Genomic DNA, 15,167 nt, shown 5'->3' on the forward strand with positions numbered 1-15,167 from the left:
GGGGCCGCATCGAAACCCTGTCGTCAGGGAACCCAACTTTAACTGGGGGGAAAACATCACAGGTCAGCAAAAGTATGTATTCTATCTTATTTGGAAGCTATACATGACACAACATAACACAAATTAAAGAGTGCTTTTCTTTTTATCAATATTTGTTATTGTGGATTTACTTTCTTGTGCATCATATTGAGAATCTTCATCAATCCGAGTACTGCATGATCGATGCAGAGGAGCATAATTACATGATATAAAGTTTTACATAATTTATAAACCAAGTGTAGCTACAAAACACAACGTTCAATGTGTGCTTTTTCCAGACAATGTTTATTATTGTGGAATAGGTTTGCTGTGGTGTAGGATCACATTGCATCATACTGAGAACCTTGAGTAATATGTCAAGTACTGTCTGATCACTTCTCGGTAACACAGTGACATGATGGTTTAAAATAGAATATCATATAACAGAAAAACAAAGAGAAAATACAAAAATAATCCAAAATCAACACAGTGAATGTGCTTGTACGAAGTCTTGTGACGGTACAAGGTACGGCCACCACTGAACAGGCATCAAACCCAGAGTAAACAGATTGATGAGCCATTTAGCCAATGAAATCATCAAAACATTTCCTCGTGAAAAGACTGAGCGTATAAGTGACCAATTAACGATTTGCCACGAAACCCTAGCAGAGTGGCAGCCAATTCGACGAATCAGGGACTGACTTTAAATATCGTTTCCACTGAAAATACCAAAGAGGCGGGTGTTAGTCAGCCCTTTCAGCCAATCGGAGCTCACCATTCGAGTGACGCTTCCTCCCATCAGCTGTTATTGTTTTGCTGTATGAACAGTGGAAGTTAATGCCATAATAACAGTAACGGCGTTGTTTTGACAAACGGAACCGACTTTGTGTATGATTGTTATCGTCGCTCGTCCGCGGTGAATATTTAAAGATCGTTCGCTCGGTTCTGCATATGCGTATCATCCGGTGGCCAGTCAGTCCGGACGTTCCTCTCCCAGAGTGAGGACTGTGAGCGTGGCGTTTGGAGGAGGAGGGGAAGCGGGGCCTGGCTGGGATCGACCCGAGCCCAAGGCCTCTGAGGCCGGCCAGCGAGAGGACAGGAAACTGGCGGCACAGATGGATTCCCAGGACGAAGTGGACGTCGGCCCTGAGATGCTCCGAGGCTTTATTTGTGCCTCGTTTAACCAGGACACCACGTAAGCAACCTGAGGGCCTTCCTTGCCTTGCATGAACCCAATCTTCCTGAAGCACCTGACTTTGAGGTGTCCATTTTATTTGGTTTTAAGGTTCAAGCGTGCTAAACAGTCTTGATGCAGGCTCATCTTGGGTCCGTTGCACATTGAACTAGTTGACTGCTTTGAAGAGTTGTGTTCACCTGATTCTACTTAAGGTTTCCTGGTGTTCCTCCTTAAATTAACATCTTCCTGGCAGTGGATTTAAAACTAAACAGTTTTATTTTCACTGCAAGCCTTTCAGACGCAGGCAGTACTGGTGCTGTAATTTTCTGCCATATTGTGTCAGGGATGAGCTGGAACCTATCCCAGCAACATTCACACCATGCTTTTGGGATGTAGGAGGAAGCTGGAGCACCCGGAAAAGAGAGCCCACGCGCACACAGTTGCCCAAACAGAGAATCAAACCCTCAATCGTTCAAACAATCTAACCACTTCTACACCATGCGGCCTTTTACACAACTAAATGACACAAAATTAATAGCATCTTACAGGATACATGCATGTGGTCTGCTCTGTATGCATTGTAAACATTTGTGTGTGTTTTAGTTCCCTGTCAGTGGGTACCAAGACTGGCTACCGTCTCTTCTCTGTCACTGCTGTAGACAAACTGGACTGCATCCACGAAGGAGGTGAGAAAAGGCCAACGTCATTCACTTCCTGTTTAAGCATCACAAAACTTTATTCACACATATTGTATATATTAAAAAATAGTACTGTATAGCCACCATTTTCCTCTCCTTTACAACCCAGTGGAATGCCCTGACGTGTGCATTGTGGAGCGGCTGTTCTCCAGCAGCCTGGTGGTGGTGGTGAGCCAATCCATGCCGCGGCGAATGAACGTCTATCACTTTAAGAAAGGTACTGAGATTTGCAACTACAGCTACACCAACAACATCCTCTCCGTCAGACTCAACAGACAGGTAAGAACAGGATTTCTGTAATGTATGAATAAGCTATTTATTTCTAGTCAATGTTTTCTTTGTGTTTTGTTTACCTATACTTCCCTGTCAGCGACTGGTGGTGTGCTTGGAGGAGTCCATTTACATCCACAACATCAAAGATATGAAGCTACTCAAGACCTTGCTCAACACCCCTACCAACCCTGCAGGTACGGGTTGAAGCCCCTCAATACTCAATACCGATGCAGAACCCGACCTGAAAGGTTTGATTCTCCTACTTTCACAGGTCTCTGTGCCCTGTCAGTCAACCACGGTAACTCCTACTTGGCGTACCCCGGCAGCGCTACTATAGGAGAGATCACGGTGTATGACGCAAACAACCTGGTGAGGGTCTTCGCGGCTGATTTGGAGTCATTAGTGATTTTGTGCTGACGTCGTTGTGGTTTTAGAGCACTGTGACGCTCATCCAGGCCCACGCCAGCCCCCTGGCGGCACTCACCTTCAACGCCTCCGGCACCAAACTGGCCAGCGCTTCGGAGAAGGTCAGTGTTCTGCAGCTTCTTCCTCGACAGTTGTTTCACCAGATTTGGCCTCCTTCCACAGGGCACAGTTATCAGGGTGTTCAGCATTCCTGAAGGGCAGAGGATGTTTGAATTCCGACGAGGAATGAAGAGGTTAGCCATCACAGTTGTTCAACCTGTAACCGCACGGGCGACTAAAGTCCAAAACATGAGCTTTTTGCAGCAGTTTAGAAGCGCGCTGCATCAGAGTGAGAGGTGTTTTCTGACATTGAAGCTGCTTTTATTTAGCTTACATACGAGGTACAACATCAAAAACGCCTACACACTACTACAAACGCACGTTGTATCCGGTGTCCTCGTAGGATAGATCGAAACCTGAATAGATTGGACACTTTTCTGTTGTGGTTAAAAGTGAATAACGTATCATTTGTCTTCATTGTTGTGTGTGTCAGATATGTTAGTATTAGTTCGCTGTCCTTCAGCGCTGATGCCCAGTTCCTGTGTGCCTCCAGCAACACTGAGACGGTTCATATCTTCAAACTGGAGCAACACAGCCCCAGGTAAAGAACCCCCCCCCACACACAGAATCACAACTGAGGTTCGACGCCAATTGTGTAGGCGTACATTTAAATGTTAATTAATGCTACATATTTTCCATGAAACCATTCATCTAAATGGGTCTATTTTTAAACTACATTGTATTGTACATCTCATATTACTATACTGTATCTTCTCAAGGGACAATATAAGTAACTTAAATACTAAACTTATATACTTTAGAAAAGTTATATACTTTAGAGGTGCACGTCGGTCGAGTGGTTAGCGCGTAGACCTCGCAGCTAGGAGACCCGAAGTCAATTCCACCCTCGGCCATCTCTATGTGGAGTTTGCATGTTCTCCCCGTGCATGCCTGGGTTTTCTCCGGGTACTCCGGTTTCCTCCCACATTCCAAAAAACATGCTAAGTTAATTAGCCACTCCAAATTGTCCATAGGTATGAATGTGAGTGTGAATGGTTGTCTATATGTGCCCTGTGATTGGCTGTGCCCCGAAGACAGCTGGGATAGGCTCCAGCACCTTCCGCGACCCTTGAATATATGAATATACTTTAGAATAGTCAGTTCTCATCCTATATTGTAGTATAGATTTACTGTCTGCTGTCATTATTGTCTAAATAGCTGGTAACTTAGGCCAGTACAGTACAGTAATGTACAGTATATTATGTTCCAAGACCCTCCAGCGAATGGCGAAAACTTAAAATGGACGTAAATCCTAAAACCACTCGGCATACATTACACAGTATTGTACTTACGAAACGTGGACTTATACATTACATATTGTCAAAGCATCTTCCATTCCGGGATAAGCGACATAGAAAATGGATGGATCATCCGTGACCAACTTGGGTTCTGTAGCAGGACAAAGATGCAAAAAAAAAACACACCAGCAAGTCCACGTCTGAATGGCTGAAAAGCAAAATGAAGACTGGTTAAGACACCACGGTATACTGCTATACAAGCTATACAAGCTATACACTGACTACTCTAAAGTATATCATTTCTTTGTCATTCCTTAAGAAGATACTGCACTAAACATGGTGGCTCACTTTTGTATTTAAAACAACCCACATATGCACCTTTCCATTAAATGTCTTTTAGTCAAGAGGAGGAGTCTCCCACATGGTCTGCGTATGTGGGCAAAATGTTCACAGCCGCCAGCACCTACCTGCCGGCTCAGGTGTCCGACATGATGCATCAGGACCGAGCCTTCGCCACCGTGCGGCTCAACATATTTGGCCTGAAGAACATTTGCGCCCTGGCTACGTAAGGCAGACAAAGATACTTCTACTGGGTACGTACGTTTGCATATACTTTTGTTTTTTTTTTTTTTTTGGTCGTCAGGATTCAGAAGCTGCCTCGCCTGCTGGTGGCGTCATCGGACGGGTATCTTTACATCTATAATGTGGATCCACAGGATGGAGGTGAATGCACGCTGGTCCAAAAACACAGGTATGCACAAAATGGCTTGCAATGTGATATTTTACCTGGTACAGTTTGTAGTTAAAGGGGAGGTCGAAAGGAAGTTGTCACAGTCTTCTGTCTTGGTTCCTGCAGGTTGTTTGATGGCAGCGAGGAGCAAGGGGAACAGAAGGAAGAGGTGATATCAGGGGATGTTGCCAACCAACCGGTCAGCCAATCATACGCTGCCACTGTGGCTCTCCCCTCAAGCCCGCCCACCTCAACCACGCTCTTGGGTGAGTTTTCCCAGAATTCCCTAGAAATGGATGAATGCTGGGTATACTAGTCAAAATTATTCTCTCCCGCCTGCCTTCAACCTCCAGGATACTCGGAGGACGGAGGAGCCCAGAAGGGGGAGGTCATCCCAGAGCATGAGTTTGCAGAGGGCCCCGTGTGTCTGGATGATGAAAATGAATTTCCTCCAGTCAGCAACTAGATTAACTGTCAAAGCCCCGCCCACCTCCTTCCACGGCTAAGTCCCTTCCCCCCCCTTCCACACACACATACCCCTACAGGTCGAGGGTCATATCCTACCAGAATGTTACATCCTGGTCTTTCTGGATTCTGCGTAGTTCTATAACACTAACAAAGAGTGCAAAGTTCACTCATTAAGAAAACTTAATGAAGACGATGACGAGTGATCCGCAGTTTTGTCTGCATTATGAAGCAGCATTTTTTTGTTGCTTTTCACCCTGGTACGTCGCCATGGTAACTTGTGTTGTAGACTTAACCTGCGACTGAGTTGATTACACGTAAGAGATAACCAATCAAAACATAACACAAGCCCTGCTTATTGACCAGATCAACATTCCCAAAAGAACCGGCGGACCTTTTTGTCACATTTGCTTATGTATTAGAGTATTAGAGCCACACACGGAAACGTAAGAAGTCATAGATTCCCGAGAATAAAGTCGTAAATAAATTACACGTAAAAATGTAATAGAAATCAAATTAAAAGTCATATTAAAAATAGATTAAATTTGACAATAAAATGTCTATATTGTGACAATCATAATCATTTTACTAAAAACAAACTTTTATGAAGTGGTAATATTTAACTGAGATTGCAAAAACAAAGTCATTTAAGTTTCATTTTAAGTGAAAATTTTAAGAATTTTAGAAGACAAAAATAATTTGATAAGAATAAAGTGGTAACATTGAGAGAATACTATAATTTTTTGATAGCAATGTTGTGATATTGCTCAGTGGGAAATAATTGTTAATTTCATGAGAATAAAGTTCTAATATTGTGCAGGTAAAGTACTCATTCTACCGGGAAAAAATAATATAGAGACAATTGCAAGAATTATCTAATAATCTTATGAGAATAAAGTAATATTTAAGGAGAAATATTTAAACATACACTATAGAACTATCAAGTTATATTTTAGGGTTCCCATTACATTACGACAATAGTCTTATAATTGTTAGTCCTTGAAGTGTGGCCTTAATACTCTTGTCATTATGTACAATACGTTAGACTTGGAGTTGTGACCAAATTGACTATAAAGTAAAGAAGGCACATTAAAAGGTAAAAAAAAAAAAAAGCTCCATACTGTCATCCAGTAGACATGCATGCTTGTCTACCAATGCTCATTCATTAGCAGGCCCATGCTACACCCTACAGCACAAAGGGGGGAACGTTAGGGTAGCTTTTTGTGTCATCCTGCTGAAAAGAAACCAAAGGAAGCGTGCATGTGAATATCTCCTCCGTGGAGGTCATTACATTTAATCTCAAAATAAGATGTCTTGTTTTTTTTTTTATATTTCTACGCAAAAGGCTCCTTGCAAAGAGTTCACTTGTTCAAATTTATCGTCAGGGCATTTTTTTTTAAAATGAACTTTTAGTTGCCATCACCTCCGAATGAGACTATTCCACTTTTCTGTGACTTGAGGGTGCAGCTAAGAGTCATTCTGTTAGCGGTCAAGGCAACTTACATAAGTCGCCAATGGAAGATGAGTGAAGGAGCTAATGCATAAATGTGAATCTCTTGTCCTTGAAATTTCAGCGATACCTTGAGACTATTTACGACCTGATGCTGAATATGTTAAATCGTGTTTATTTTTACTATGGTGGAAAAGTATTAACGCAAACTGACATTGCATAACTATATTTTGAAGATTTGTTTTTATGACTGTGTGCAGTGTGTATATAACACATGTAATACAATAATTATGCCAAAAGGTGGCGCTGTTAGTACACCTTACACTACACTACCATACTGACAATGAAAAATCACTAAAGTTGTTTCAGAATTCATTCACAGGTTTCCCTGAGTTTTTTTTTTTTTGTACAATTATTGCTATAAAATATACAATATGATTATTGTGTCAGGCGCAAATGAGGTTTTTGTCTTCAACTCACAAACTGCTACACAAATATTTTCTCTTTGCCTCATTGATCTGACAAACAACCGCCTCTCTTTGACCTTCTATTGGCTTCTCTTTGATTTGTGTGCACACCCCACACACCCGCCCACCCGGACATTGTACATTGTATATGCCTCACACAGGTCAGCCCTGTGTGAGGCAACGGCAAACAGGCCTCATCGAGTCGCAGCAAGGCACCGCCGAGTCATTTGTGGAGTAGTCGGCTGCAGACACTGACTGGTCGGTGGCGATGTCCCATAATAACTCCTCCCTCCACAGGGAAACCCTCTCTGCCAACACCTGGTATTCGCGAGTCCCGACTTTTAAGGGCGTTTCCTCAGCCTCGTCGTTCTCCAGATCAAATATTAATGGTGGGTTATGGAGCTCCTGTGTTCCCGTGTCGGCGCTACACGCCTGAGCTGCGCCTAAAGGGAACACAAGAGTTTTTAGGTTACAGATAACCTCACATATGCTACGCAAAGAACCGCTTGTATTCTAAATTTGAAGAAATGGTGCCCAAATGTACATAAATACATATTACATATATGTAATCCCCAAATTTAAAGCAGTGATGTGAATATCACACCACTCCCGTCATACATCTGCTTGCAGACAAACAAAACAGCCAACATTCTGGTTCTGCATCGTTGCCCCGGTCTGGGCAAGACAAGTTCAACATGTAGTCCCTGTGCTGACAAACGGAAATGCGTTCACGGACCTGTTGTGCAAGCTACCTGTCATGTAGAAAGCTTTGTACGTCCCAGCCCTTACTGCCTGCAAGTCACCAAAACGCCCTGCACCACCACTATTTGGGTGGAAGAGGACCTAGAGGGAAAGAAACACAGGAAAATAAACATTAATAATAAATAAACATCATTCTTGCTGGCTCTCAATTAATAATTTGGACTTACTGCGGTCCAAATAACACTATAGTAACACCAAAACAGGAGTGATGATATTCATTCATTCATTTTCTACCGCTTATCCTAACGAAGGTGGTGCTGGAGCCTATCCCAGCTGTCTGGGTACACCCTGGACTGGTGGCCAGCCAATCACAGGGCACATATAGACAAACAACCATTGGAGTGATGATACAAGTCATTTAAAATAGACTGTAATGCTGGTTAGTACATCACACCTATTCAATCAATAAAGCCTGGTTTAAACAAACAGTGCCATTAATATCTGTGGCCAGCATCGCACATATTAAGATTAAAATTAAGATTAACATATGCCTTTATTCGTCCCTCAGTGGGGAAATTTGCATTGCACAGCAGCAACAGTACAGAATCAGTTAAGCAGTACAAAAATACACAATATAGAAAAATAAACAATATAAACAACCCAAGTATTAACAAAATCAACAGTTTTTCCCAGAGTTATATACAATACAGTATGTAGATAATATGAAACGAAATGAGATATATGATCACTGAGATCTTGCGAGTGAGTTAATATGAGGCATTATGGAAATACTTCACATAGAACTTAGTATATTGCATTTAGAGCCCTTAATATTGCACAGTGAGTGGAGTCTGGAGTAACTATACTGAATGTAAAAAAACAAAGTATTGCACCGATGTACATATTGGGAGCAGTGCTGGTTGTACAGCTGCAGGAAGAAAGGACCTGCGATATCGCTCCTTCACACACTTGGGGTGAAGCAGTCTATCTATCTTATATATATCTATATATCTATCTTTGCATGCGCATTAAAATGCTGGCTCCACTACGCTTGTTCAAACACGACCATGTGGTCAAAGACTTTGGTACCTTGTGACCAGTCTGTTCACCGTGCAGGAGGACCCCAGTGGCATCAATCCCATCATAACGCCTGTCTGACGGTGGCGTCACCCCTGCCAGGGATAAAAGTGTTGGGAAGATATCCATACCACTGGGAGAAAGAAAGAGGATCATTTATCTTCTACTAATACTTGGGAAATATGTATGGAAAGTAAATACACAGATTGTGATAGTAGTATCTGTGTCTCGCAGTTTTAACACATCCCGACATTATTACCATTGTAGTGTTCTGAAGTATCAACATAGTATCAGGGGAATTTACTACAACCTTAGCATACCTAAGCAGGGCGGAGCTGGTGGAGTTGGCAGGGATCACACCAGGCCAGTAGGCCACAGTTGGGACCCGATGTCCTCCTTCCCAGGTGGTCTTCTTAGCTGAGCCCCCACCTCAACATGGAAGAATGAGACGCACCAAAGTCATGTTACACTTCAGCTCACCATCATTGCATATTCCTGTTGGTTATATGTAATTACCTCAAGGGTAAGGGTAAGGGTGGCGAGAGGCGGGGTACACCCTGAACTGGTGGCCAGCCAATCACAGGGCACATATAGACAAACAACCATTCACACTCACATTCATACCTATGGACAATTTGGAGTGGCTAATTAACCTAGCATGTTTTTGGAATGTGGGAGGAAACCGGAGTACCCGGAGAACATGCAAACTCCACACAGAGATGGCCGAGGGTGGAATTGAACCCTGGTCTCCTAGCTGTGAGGTCTGCGTGCTAACCACTCCACCGCCGTGCCGCCCTGTTTTGGTACTTTTCAAACAAAAACAATAGCATACACATAAACACTTCCTGTACTGCTGGCTGGAAAAGTGTTTTTTTTAATGATGTATGACATGACGTATACCTCTTTTTGTCTGCCACTTTCCCTTGAATGGACCTGTACTTCCTGCATACTGGCACTTCTGGTCCCAAGGACCATTGTCACCTAAATGAGCACACCATGAGGACTGATGTCCACAATCAGGATGTAAACAAAGACAACATGAGTCACAAACAGGGTAAGAGATTTACCAGTGAACCATATGAGAGTATCCGTAGTCTGTGAAGCGCTCCTGATCGCCCCCACGAAGTCGTCCATTTCTCTCAGGCTAGCGGCATACACTCGGCGGTCGGATGGGGAATGATCGGTGGTGGTGGGTGTTTCGGGAGAAAGGGGTGGCGCCAAAGGTACATGCATGTGAGCTAATGCTATGTATAAAAAATAAGGCTGGCCTCGTTCTCTGCAATGACATGAAAACAATCATCATGCTTTCCAATCATAAAAAAAATGTCAGTCTGTTAATTGAATCTCATTAGATGTGATGTTGAGGTGTACCTATTGCTGCGGGTGTACCTATTGCTGTGGCTGCTAAGTGTTCTCCGCTGCTGACATACTGCAATACCATATATTTGTACAGTATAGTAGTAGTTTATGCTGACTCGATAAAATGAGTGGCGTTGTCAACACATGACCTGATAGTCAGCCACTGTCGTCGTTCACATGACCCTCAACCATAGCATGTTTCCTCGCACACAGACAGCTGCAAACAGCATAATTCACCCTCCCCCCTACCCTCCTCCACACATACACACACATTGTGTGTCAAGAGTCAAGAGTACATGGAAGAATTTAGCTTGGGTTACACTTTCCACATCTTAGTAGCGGCATTGTCGTACCTCATGTCGTTCATAATCCTGAGTGCAGCAGATTGGTACTGTGCCGTGAGCGTCCATAGGTTCAGGGGCTGCTCCACGATGCTGTCGTTTTCCATCAAGGGAAGGCCCACTTTGGAAAAACAGTCCCCGTTTCCACTCCTCATTGATCTACATCATACAGAACATCGTAAATGTTCCAATTAATGAATTCAACTAACCTCCAATCTTTAGCTAATCTTCAATATTTGACGGTTATGCGGTGTACAAAAGCAAATAACTGCTAAAGTCTCTCATTGGCATAATTTATTTCTGGATATTTGACACAAAAGGACACAAAAACCTGACATTGAGTGGCTCTGATATTAACTGTAATTGCAATCCTATAAAAAAATGCTTTGCAGTGAAAATCATTAGTGATGTGCTGTTTTCAAAATATGCACACAATTTCTGCTACACAGATAATACTAAAAAAGTACAAGAACTTTGGAAATACCTTTTGTGTCTTCGGCCATCACAGGCGTTAATTAGCATAAAAAGCTCCTTAAACGCCTACTGTTTTGCTTCCAACACACAGTTATAAATCAAGAGAAGCCAAATTACTCTACGTTAGTTATTTTGTGTGATATGTATGTAAAAAAAATCATGTGGTGTCCAATCATCATGACTGTTATCGTGATGACATGACTGCTTGAGGTTATAGTTGCCACTATTTCTGATAATTGTTAACTTAACATTGTGCAGTTGTTTTTTTTTGATGATTTTTATGATGCAGTGGTGATGGTGAATGAACACTGCAAAAAATAAGCAGGTTTTGAATGCATCCATCCACTTTCCATGCCGCTTATCCTCATTAGGGTCGTGGGGGTACAATGGAGCCTATCCTAGCTGATTTCGGGCAACAGGCCGATCATTCACACAATCATTCACACTCCCATTCATGTATATGGACAATTAACCTAACATGGAACATGGAGACATGGATTCGAACCCAGGTCTTCTCGATCTCCTGACTGGGGCCAACATGTTAACCACTCGGTCACCGTGCGTTTTGAGTGCAAAAATTACATTTTGACTCCCTTGTCATGTTTTTAGTCAGCAGATATTAATTAGAATCTGGTTCGGAATAGAAATCTAGCTCCGCCCACCTTAATATCTGAAGTCCGCATGATCCGCAGGGGAGGCACTGGGGAAGATCATATCCTGGTGCGTCAGTACATCCCATGTCATTACTGTAGGGAATGCCTAAGTAGTAGTCAAAACCTGCCCAAAAGACAATAAGGGAACAAATCTGAGTTGTGTTTTTTTTTTTTTATAAAGGAACTTGTTTGGCGTTGTGCTAAATGGTAATAAAATCAAAATATTACCTTTGAAAAACCTGAATTCATTTTAAACTTGTATATTATATCACTAATTAAATAGGTTTCTAATTTGTACTAGCTTAGCTCATGACCACTGCAATATGTCAACATCTGTTTTTTGTTAGCACACAGGGGTTGAAAGAACGGACATAGACCTCACTGGTCTATTAGTAAATTATTTATATGATACCAAGAAGCAGTGACAAAAACAGCATTGATCTAAAAAGACTAGCAGCATGGGGGTGGACTGAGTTGACAGTGGGTGAGGAGTCAAAATAAAATCTCCATTCAGTGTCAGAAAGACCCTACGATATCATAAACCTCAACTGATGGAATGTTTTCTACAACATTCCAACATTTAATCTCAGCGTCAATGCCAGTGTTTTATTGTTATCTATCTTTAAGGACTAAACAATTCCATCCTTGAATGGCTGCACTAGTTAAGTCAAAGTCCTCCTCACCTCTTTTTGTTGGACCATATGGCCCATTATGGCCGAGATGCCATTTCCCAATCATGGCGGTGTAGTAACCTGCATTCTGAAGGAGCTGTGGCAAGGTGACCTCGGACAGAGGCAGTCCGCCCACGGAGCCCACAGCAAAATTATGAGTAACCCCATTTCTGAGTCCGTAGCGGCCAGTCATGATGGAAGCACGGGATGGGGAGCAGGTTGAGGCTGGAGAGTGGAAGTCTGAAAATCTGCAATGAATAAAAATGAGAGGGATTAATTTTACACAATAGCGTATACAGTCGTCCATCGCTATATTATGGTTGGAATATCACTCACTCACCATATCGTGGTTTGAAAAAAAATAATTAATAAACAATAGCCAATATGCCATGTCTGAGATTGAGTGACAACAAGGTTCTCCTCTCATTCAGTGTGGAAGTGGTACGTTTTTGGCTTCTTTGTCCTTGTTCCCCACTCCGTTTGAAACACATTCTTAAGTTTAGAATAAGCCAATTGGAGAGGCTAACTAGCTAGCTCAGTGGCTTGCTATACTAGTGATGCATAATGTGATGCCAACAAAAAATAATATAGTGTAATTAGTGAGTGACTATATTATGTTATTTCATGTCTACATGCTCTAATACTATTCAAATATGTATTTATAAAGTCATAAAGCGACAAAAAGGTTCTCCTCTCATTCAGTGTGGAAGTGGTACTTTTTTGGCTTCTTTGTCCTTGTTCCCCACTCCGTTTGAAACACATTCTTAAGCTTAGAATAAGTCAATTGGAGAGGCTAACTAGCTAGCTTGTTGGCTTGCTATGCTAGTAATGCACAATGTGATGTAAACAAAAAATAATATAGTGTAACTAGTGAGTGACTATATTGTGTTATTTCATGTCTACATGCTCTAATACTATTAAAATATGTATTTAGAAAGTCATAAAGCGACAAAAAGGTTCTCCTCTCATTCAGTGTGGAAGTGGTACATTTTTGGCTTCTTTGTCCTTGTTCCCCACTCCATTTGAAACACATTCTTAAGTTTAGAATAAGTCAATTAGAGAGGCTAACTAGCCAGCTCGGTGGCTTGCTATACTAGTGATGCATAATGTGATGTAAACAAAAAATAATATAGTGTAACTAGTGAGTGACTATATTATGTTATTTCATGTCTACAGGGCTCTAATAATATAAAAATTTGTATTTAGAAAGTCATAAACATGTTTCCTATGTTTGAACAACAAAAATATTCTGTTTATGAATATAGAATCCTACTTTTCAGACATTTCCTTATTACGGTTGTATCCGGAACCAATTAACCATGATAAACAAGTGACTACTAAAGTCACTGGACCTCACTGCACAATGTTTTTGCAATACTTCCATACTACCTGAGTCCTTGCTGGGCCATCAGGTTGAGATTGGGTGTATTGTTTGTTCTCTCGTCGGGGTTGTTGATGTCCAAGTCACCCCATCCGATATCATCAGCCAGTATGACAATGAAGTTGGGCTTTTTAACCCTACTTCCCTGCTCAGACACCAGGTGGAAGAACAGGCTGCACAGCAGCATCCCACACAGAAGCAGAGGTGTGAATCCCTCCAGCATTTTGTGCTGAAACCTGAAAATAATAATAACCGGTTTTGGAAAGACGTTAATTTACATATCATCTCAGATACTGGTGCCTAGATGAGAAGTAGTTCTTCTTGCGATACAAGTCAGTATTTGAAATTTGCTTGTTGTACTTCATGGGAACAAGTGCCAAGAAACCCGTAGCTCAGTGTAAAAATAAAAACAAACCAAACCGATCTGACAACAGATCAAGGAGTGGCCAAATCTACTGCCTGCTGGTAAGTTCATAAAAGACAGGAATGCAGCGGTAAGCTCAACAACTCTACATTGAAAGTAAAACTAAACTGACATGTGAAATGAATGACATATAGTTTTAAAAATTAACCTCCTCTTGTCAGTGCCCGAGTGAGCTACATCGTCCGGGGCTAATTGCCCCCGGTAGGGTCTCCCAAGGCCCAGCCATCCAGTAGTTTACAATAATGGCACTTTTGATCATTCATTCATTCATTTTATTTTACTGCTTATCCTCATGAGGGTCGTGGGGGTGCTGGAGCCTATCCCAGCTGTCTGGGTACACCCTGGACTGGTGGCCAGCCAATCACAGGGCACATATAGACAAACAACCATTCACACTCACATTCATACCTATGGACAATTTGGAGTGGCTAATTAACCTAGCATGTTTTTGGAATGTGGGAGGAAACCGGAGTACCCGGGGAAAACCCACGCATGCACGGGGAGAACATACAAACTCCACACAGAGATGGCCGAGGGTGGAATTGAACTCGGGTCACCTAGCTGTGAGGCCTGTGCACTAACCACTCTCCACTGTGCAGCCCACTTTTGATCATATTTTGCATTTTAATTTTAAACATTTTAATTTGAAAGGGGTTGAATTTGTAGTAATCATCAAAATTAGTAGGAAATGATCAAAGACGACTGAAATAAATAATGCACCTGTATATTTATCATTCGGCTGCACGGCGGCGACCGAGTGGTTAGCACGCAGGCCTCACAGCTAGGAGACCGGAGTTCAATTCCACCCTCGGCTATCTCTGTGTGGAGTTTGCATGTTCTCCCCGTGCATGCGTGGTCCGGTTTCTTCCCACATTCCAAAAACATGCTAGGTTAATTCCATAGGTATGAATGTGAGTGTGAATGGTTGTTTGTCTATATGTGTCGTGTGATTGGCTGGCCACCAGTCCAGGGTGTACCCCGCCTCTCGCCTAAAGACAGCTGGGATTGACAGTAAAATATGGTGGTGGTAGTGTGATGGTCTGT

At 42.2% G+C, this 15,167-nt stretch overlaps 2 protein-coding genes across 6 annotated transcripts in view; one reads left to right on the forward strand and one right to left on the reverse strand.

Moving 5' to 3' along the window:
- On the forward strand, positions 1-6,518 carry LOC131109336 (WD repeat domain phosphoinositide-interacting protein 1-like). Of its 2 annotated transcripts, none has more exons than XM_058061245.1 (12): positions 1-72; positions 1,799-1,881; positions 2,003-2,172; positions 2,264-2,360; positions 2,438-2,535; positions 2,601-2,693; positions 2,755-2,825; positions 3,125-3,232; positions 4,330-4,494; positions 4,573-4,680; positions 4,786-4,925; positions 5,013-6,518. In XM_058061245.1, the coding sequence occupies exons 3-12, from the start codon at positions 2,074-2,076 to the stop codon at positions 5,123-5,125; spliced, it is 1,092 nt and encodes a 363-aa protein (XP_057917228.1). In that variant the 5' UTR covers positions 1-72; positions 1,799-1,881; positions 2,003-2,073; the 3' UTR covers positions 5,126-6,518. The 2 variants fall into 2 exon arrangements, with proteins under 2 accessions (XP_057917228.1, XP_057917227.1); XM_058061244.1 differs by lacking the exon at positions 1-72 and adding an exon at positions 788-1,213.
- Positions 319-15,167, reverse strand: part of LOC131109333 (arylsulfatase G-like) — a 22,017-nt gene continuing 7,168 nt past the window's right edge. The window contains exons 4-16 of one of the 4 annotated variants that reach the window (XM_058061241.1): positions 13,708-13,935; positions 12,331-12,566; positions 11,657-11,771; positions 10,533-10,679; positions 9,888-10,096; positions 9,721-9,801; positions 9,141-9,249; positions 8,833-8,953; positions 7,794-7,884; positions 7,360-7,484; positions 4,716-4,779; positions 4,531-4,626; positions 319-4,137 (exon numbers count right to left, since the gene is read on the reverse strand). In XM_058061241.1, the coding sequence (XP_057917224.1) occupies positions 4,732-4,779; positions 7,360-7,484; positions 7,794-7,884; positions 8,833-8,953; positions 9,141-9,249; positions 9,721-9,801; positions 9,888-10,096; positions 10,533-10,679; positions 11,657-11,771; positions 12,331-12,566; positions 13,708-13,922 (1,497 nt within the window). In that variant the 5' untranslated portion in view covers positions 13,923-13,935 and the 3' untranslated portion in view covers positions 319-4,137; positions 4,531-4,626; positions 4,716-4,731. Of the gene's footprint in view, positions 4,627-4,715; positions 7,485-7,793; positions 7,885-8,832; positions 8,954-9,140; positions 9,250-9,720; positions 9,802-9,887; positions 10,097-10,532; positions 10,680-11,656; positions 11,772-12,330; positions 12,567-13,707; positions 13,936-15,167 lie in introns of all 4 variants that reach the window. The other 3 variants (XM_058061240.1, XM_058061239.1, XM_058061237.1) reach the window with 3 other exon arrangements.

This window comes from Doryrhamphus excisus, chromosome 22 (assembly GCF_030265055.1).
Source record: "Doryrhamphus excisus isolate RoL2022-K1 chromosome 22, RoL_Dexc_1.0, whole genome shotgun sequence".
NCBI classification, from domain to species: domain Eukaryota; kingdom Metazoa; phylum Chordata; class Actinopteri; order Syngnathiformes; family Syngnathidae; genus Doryrhamphus; species Doryrhamphus excisus.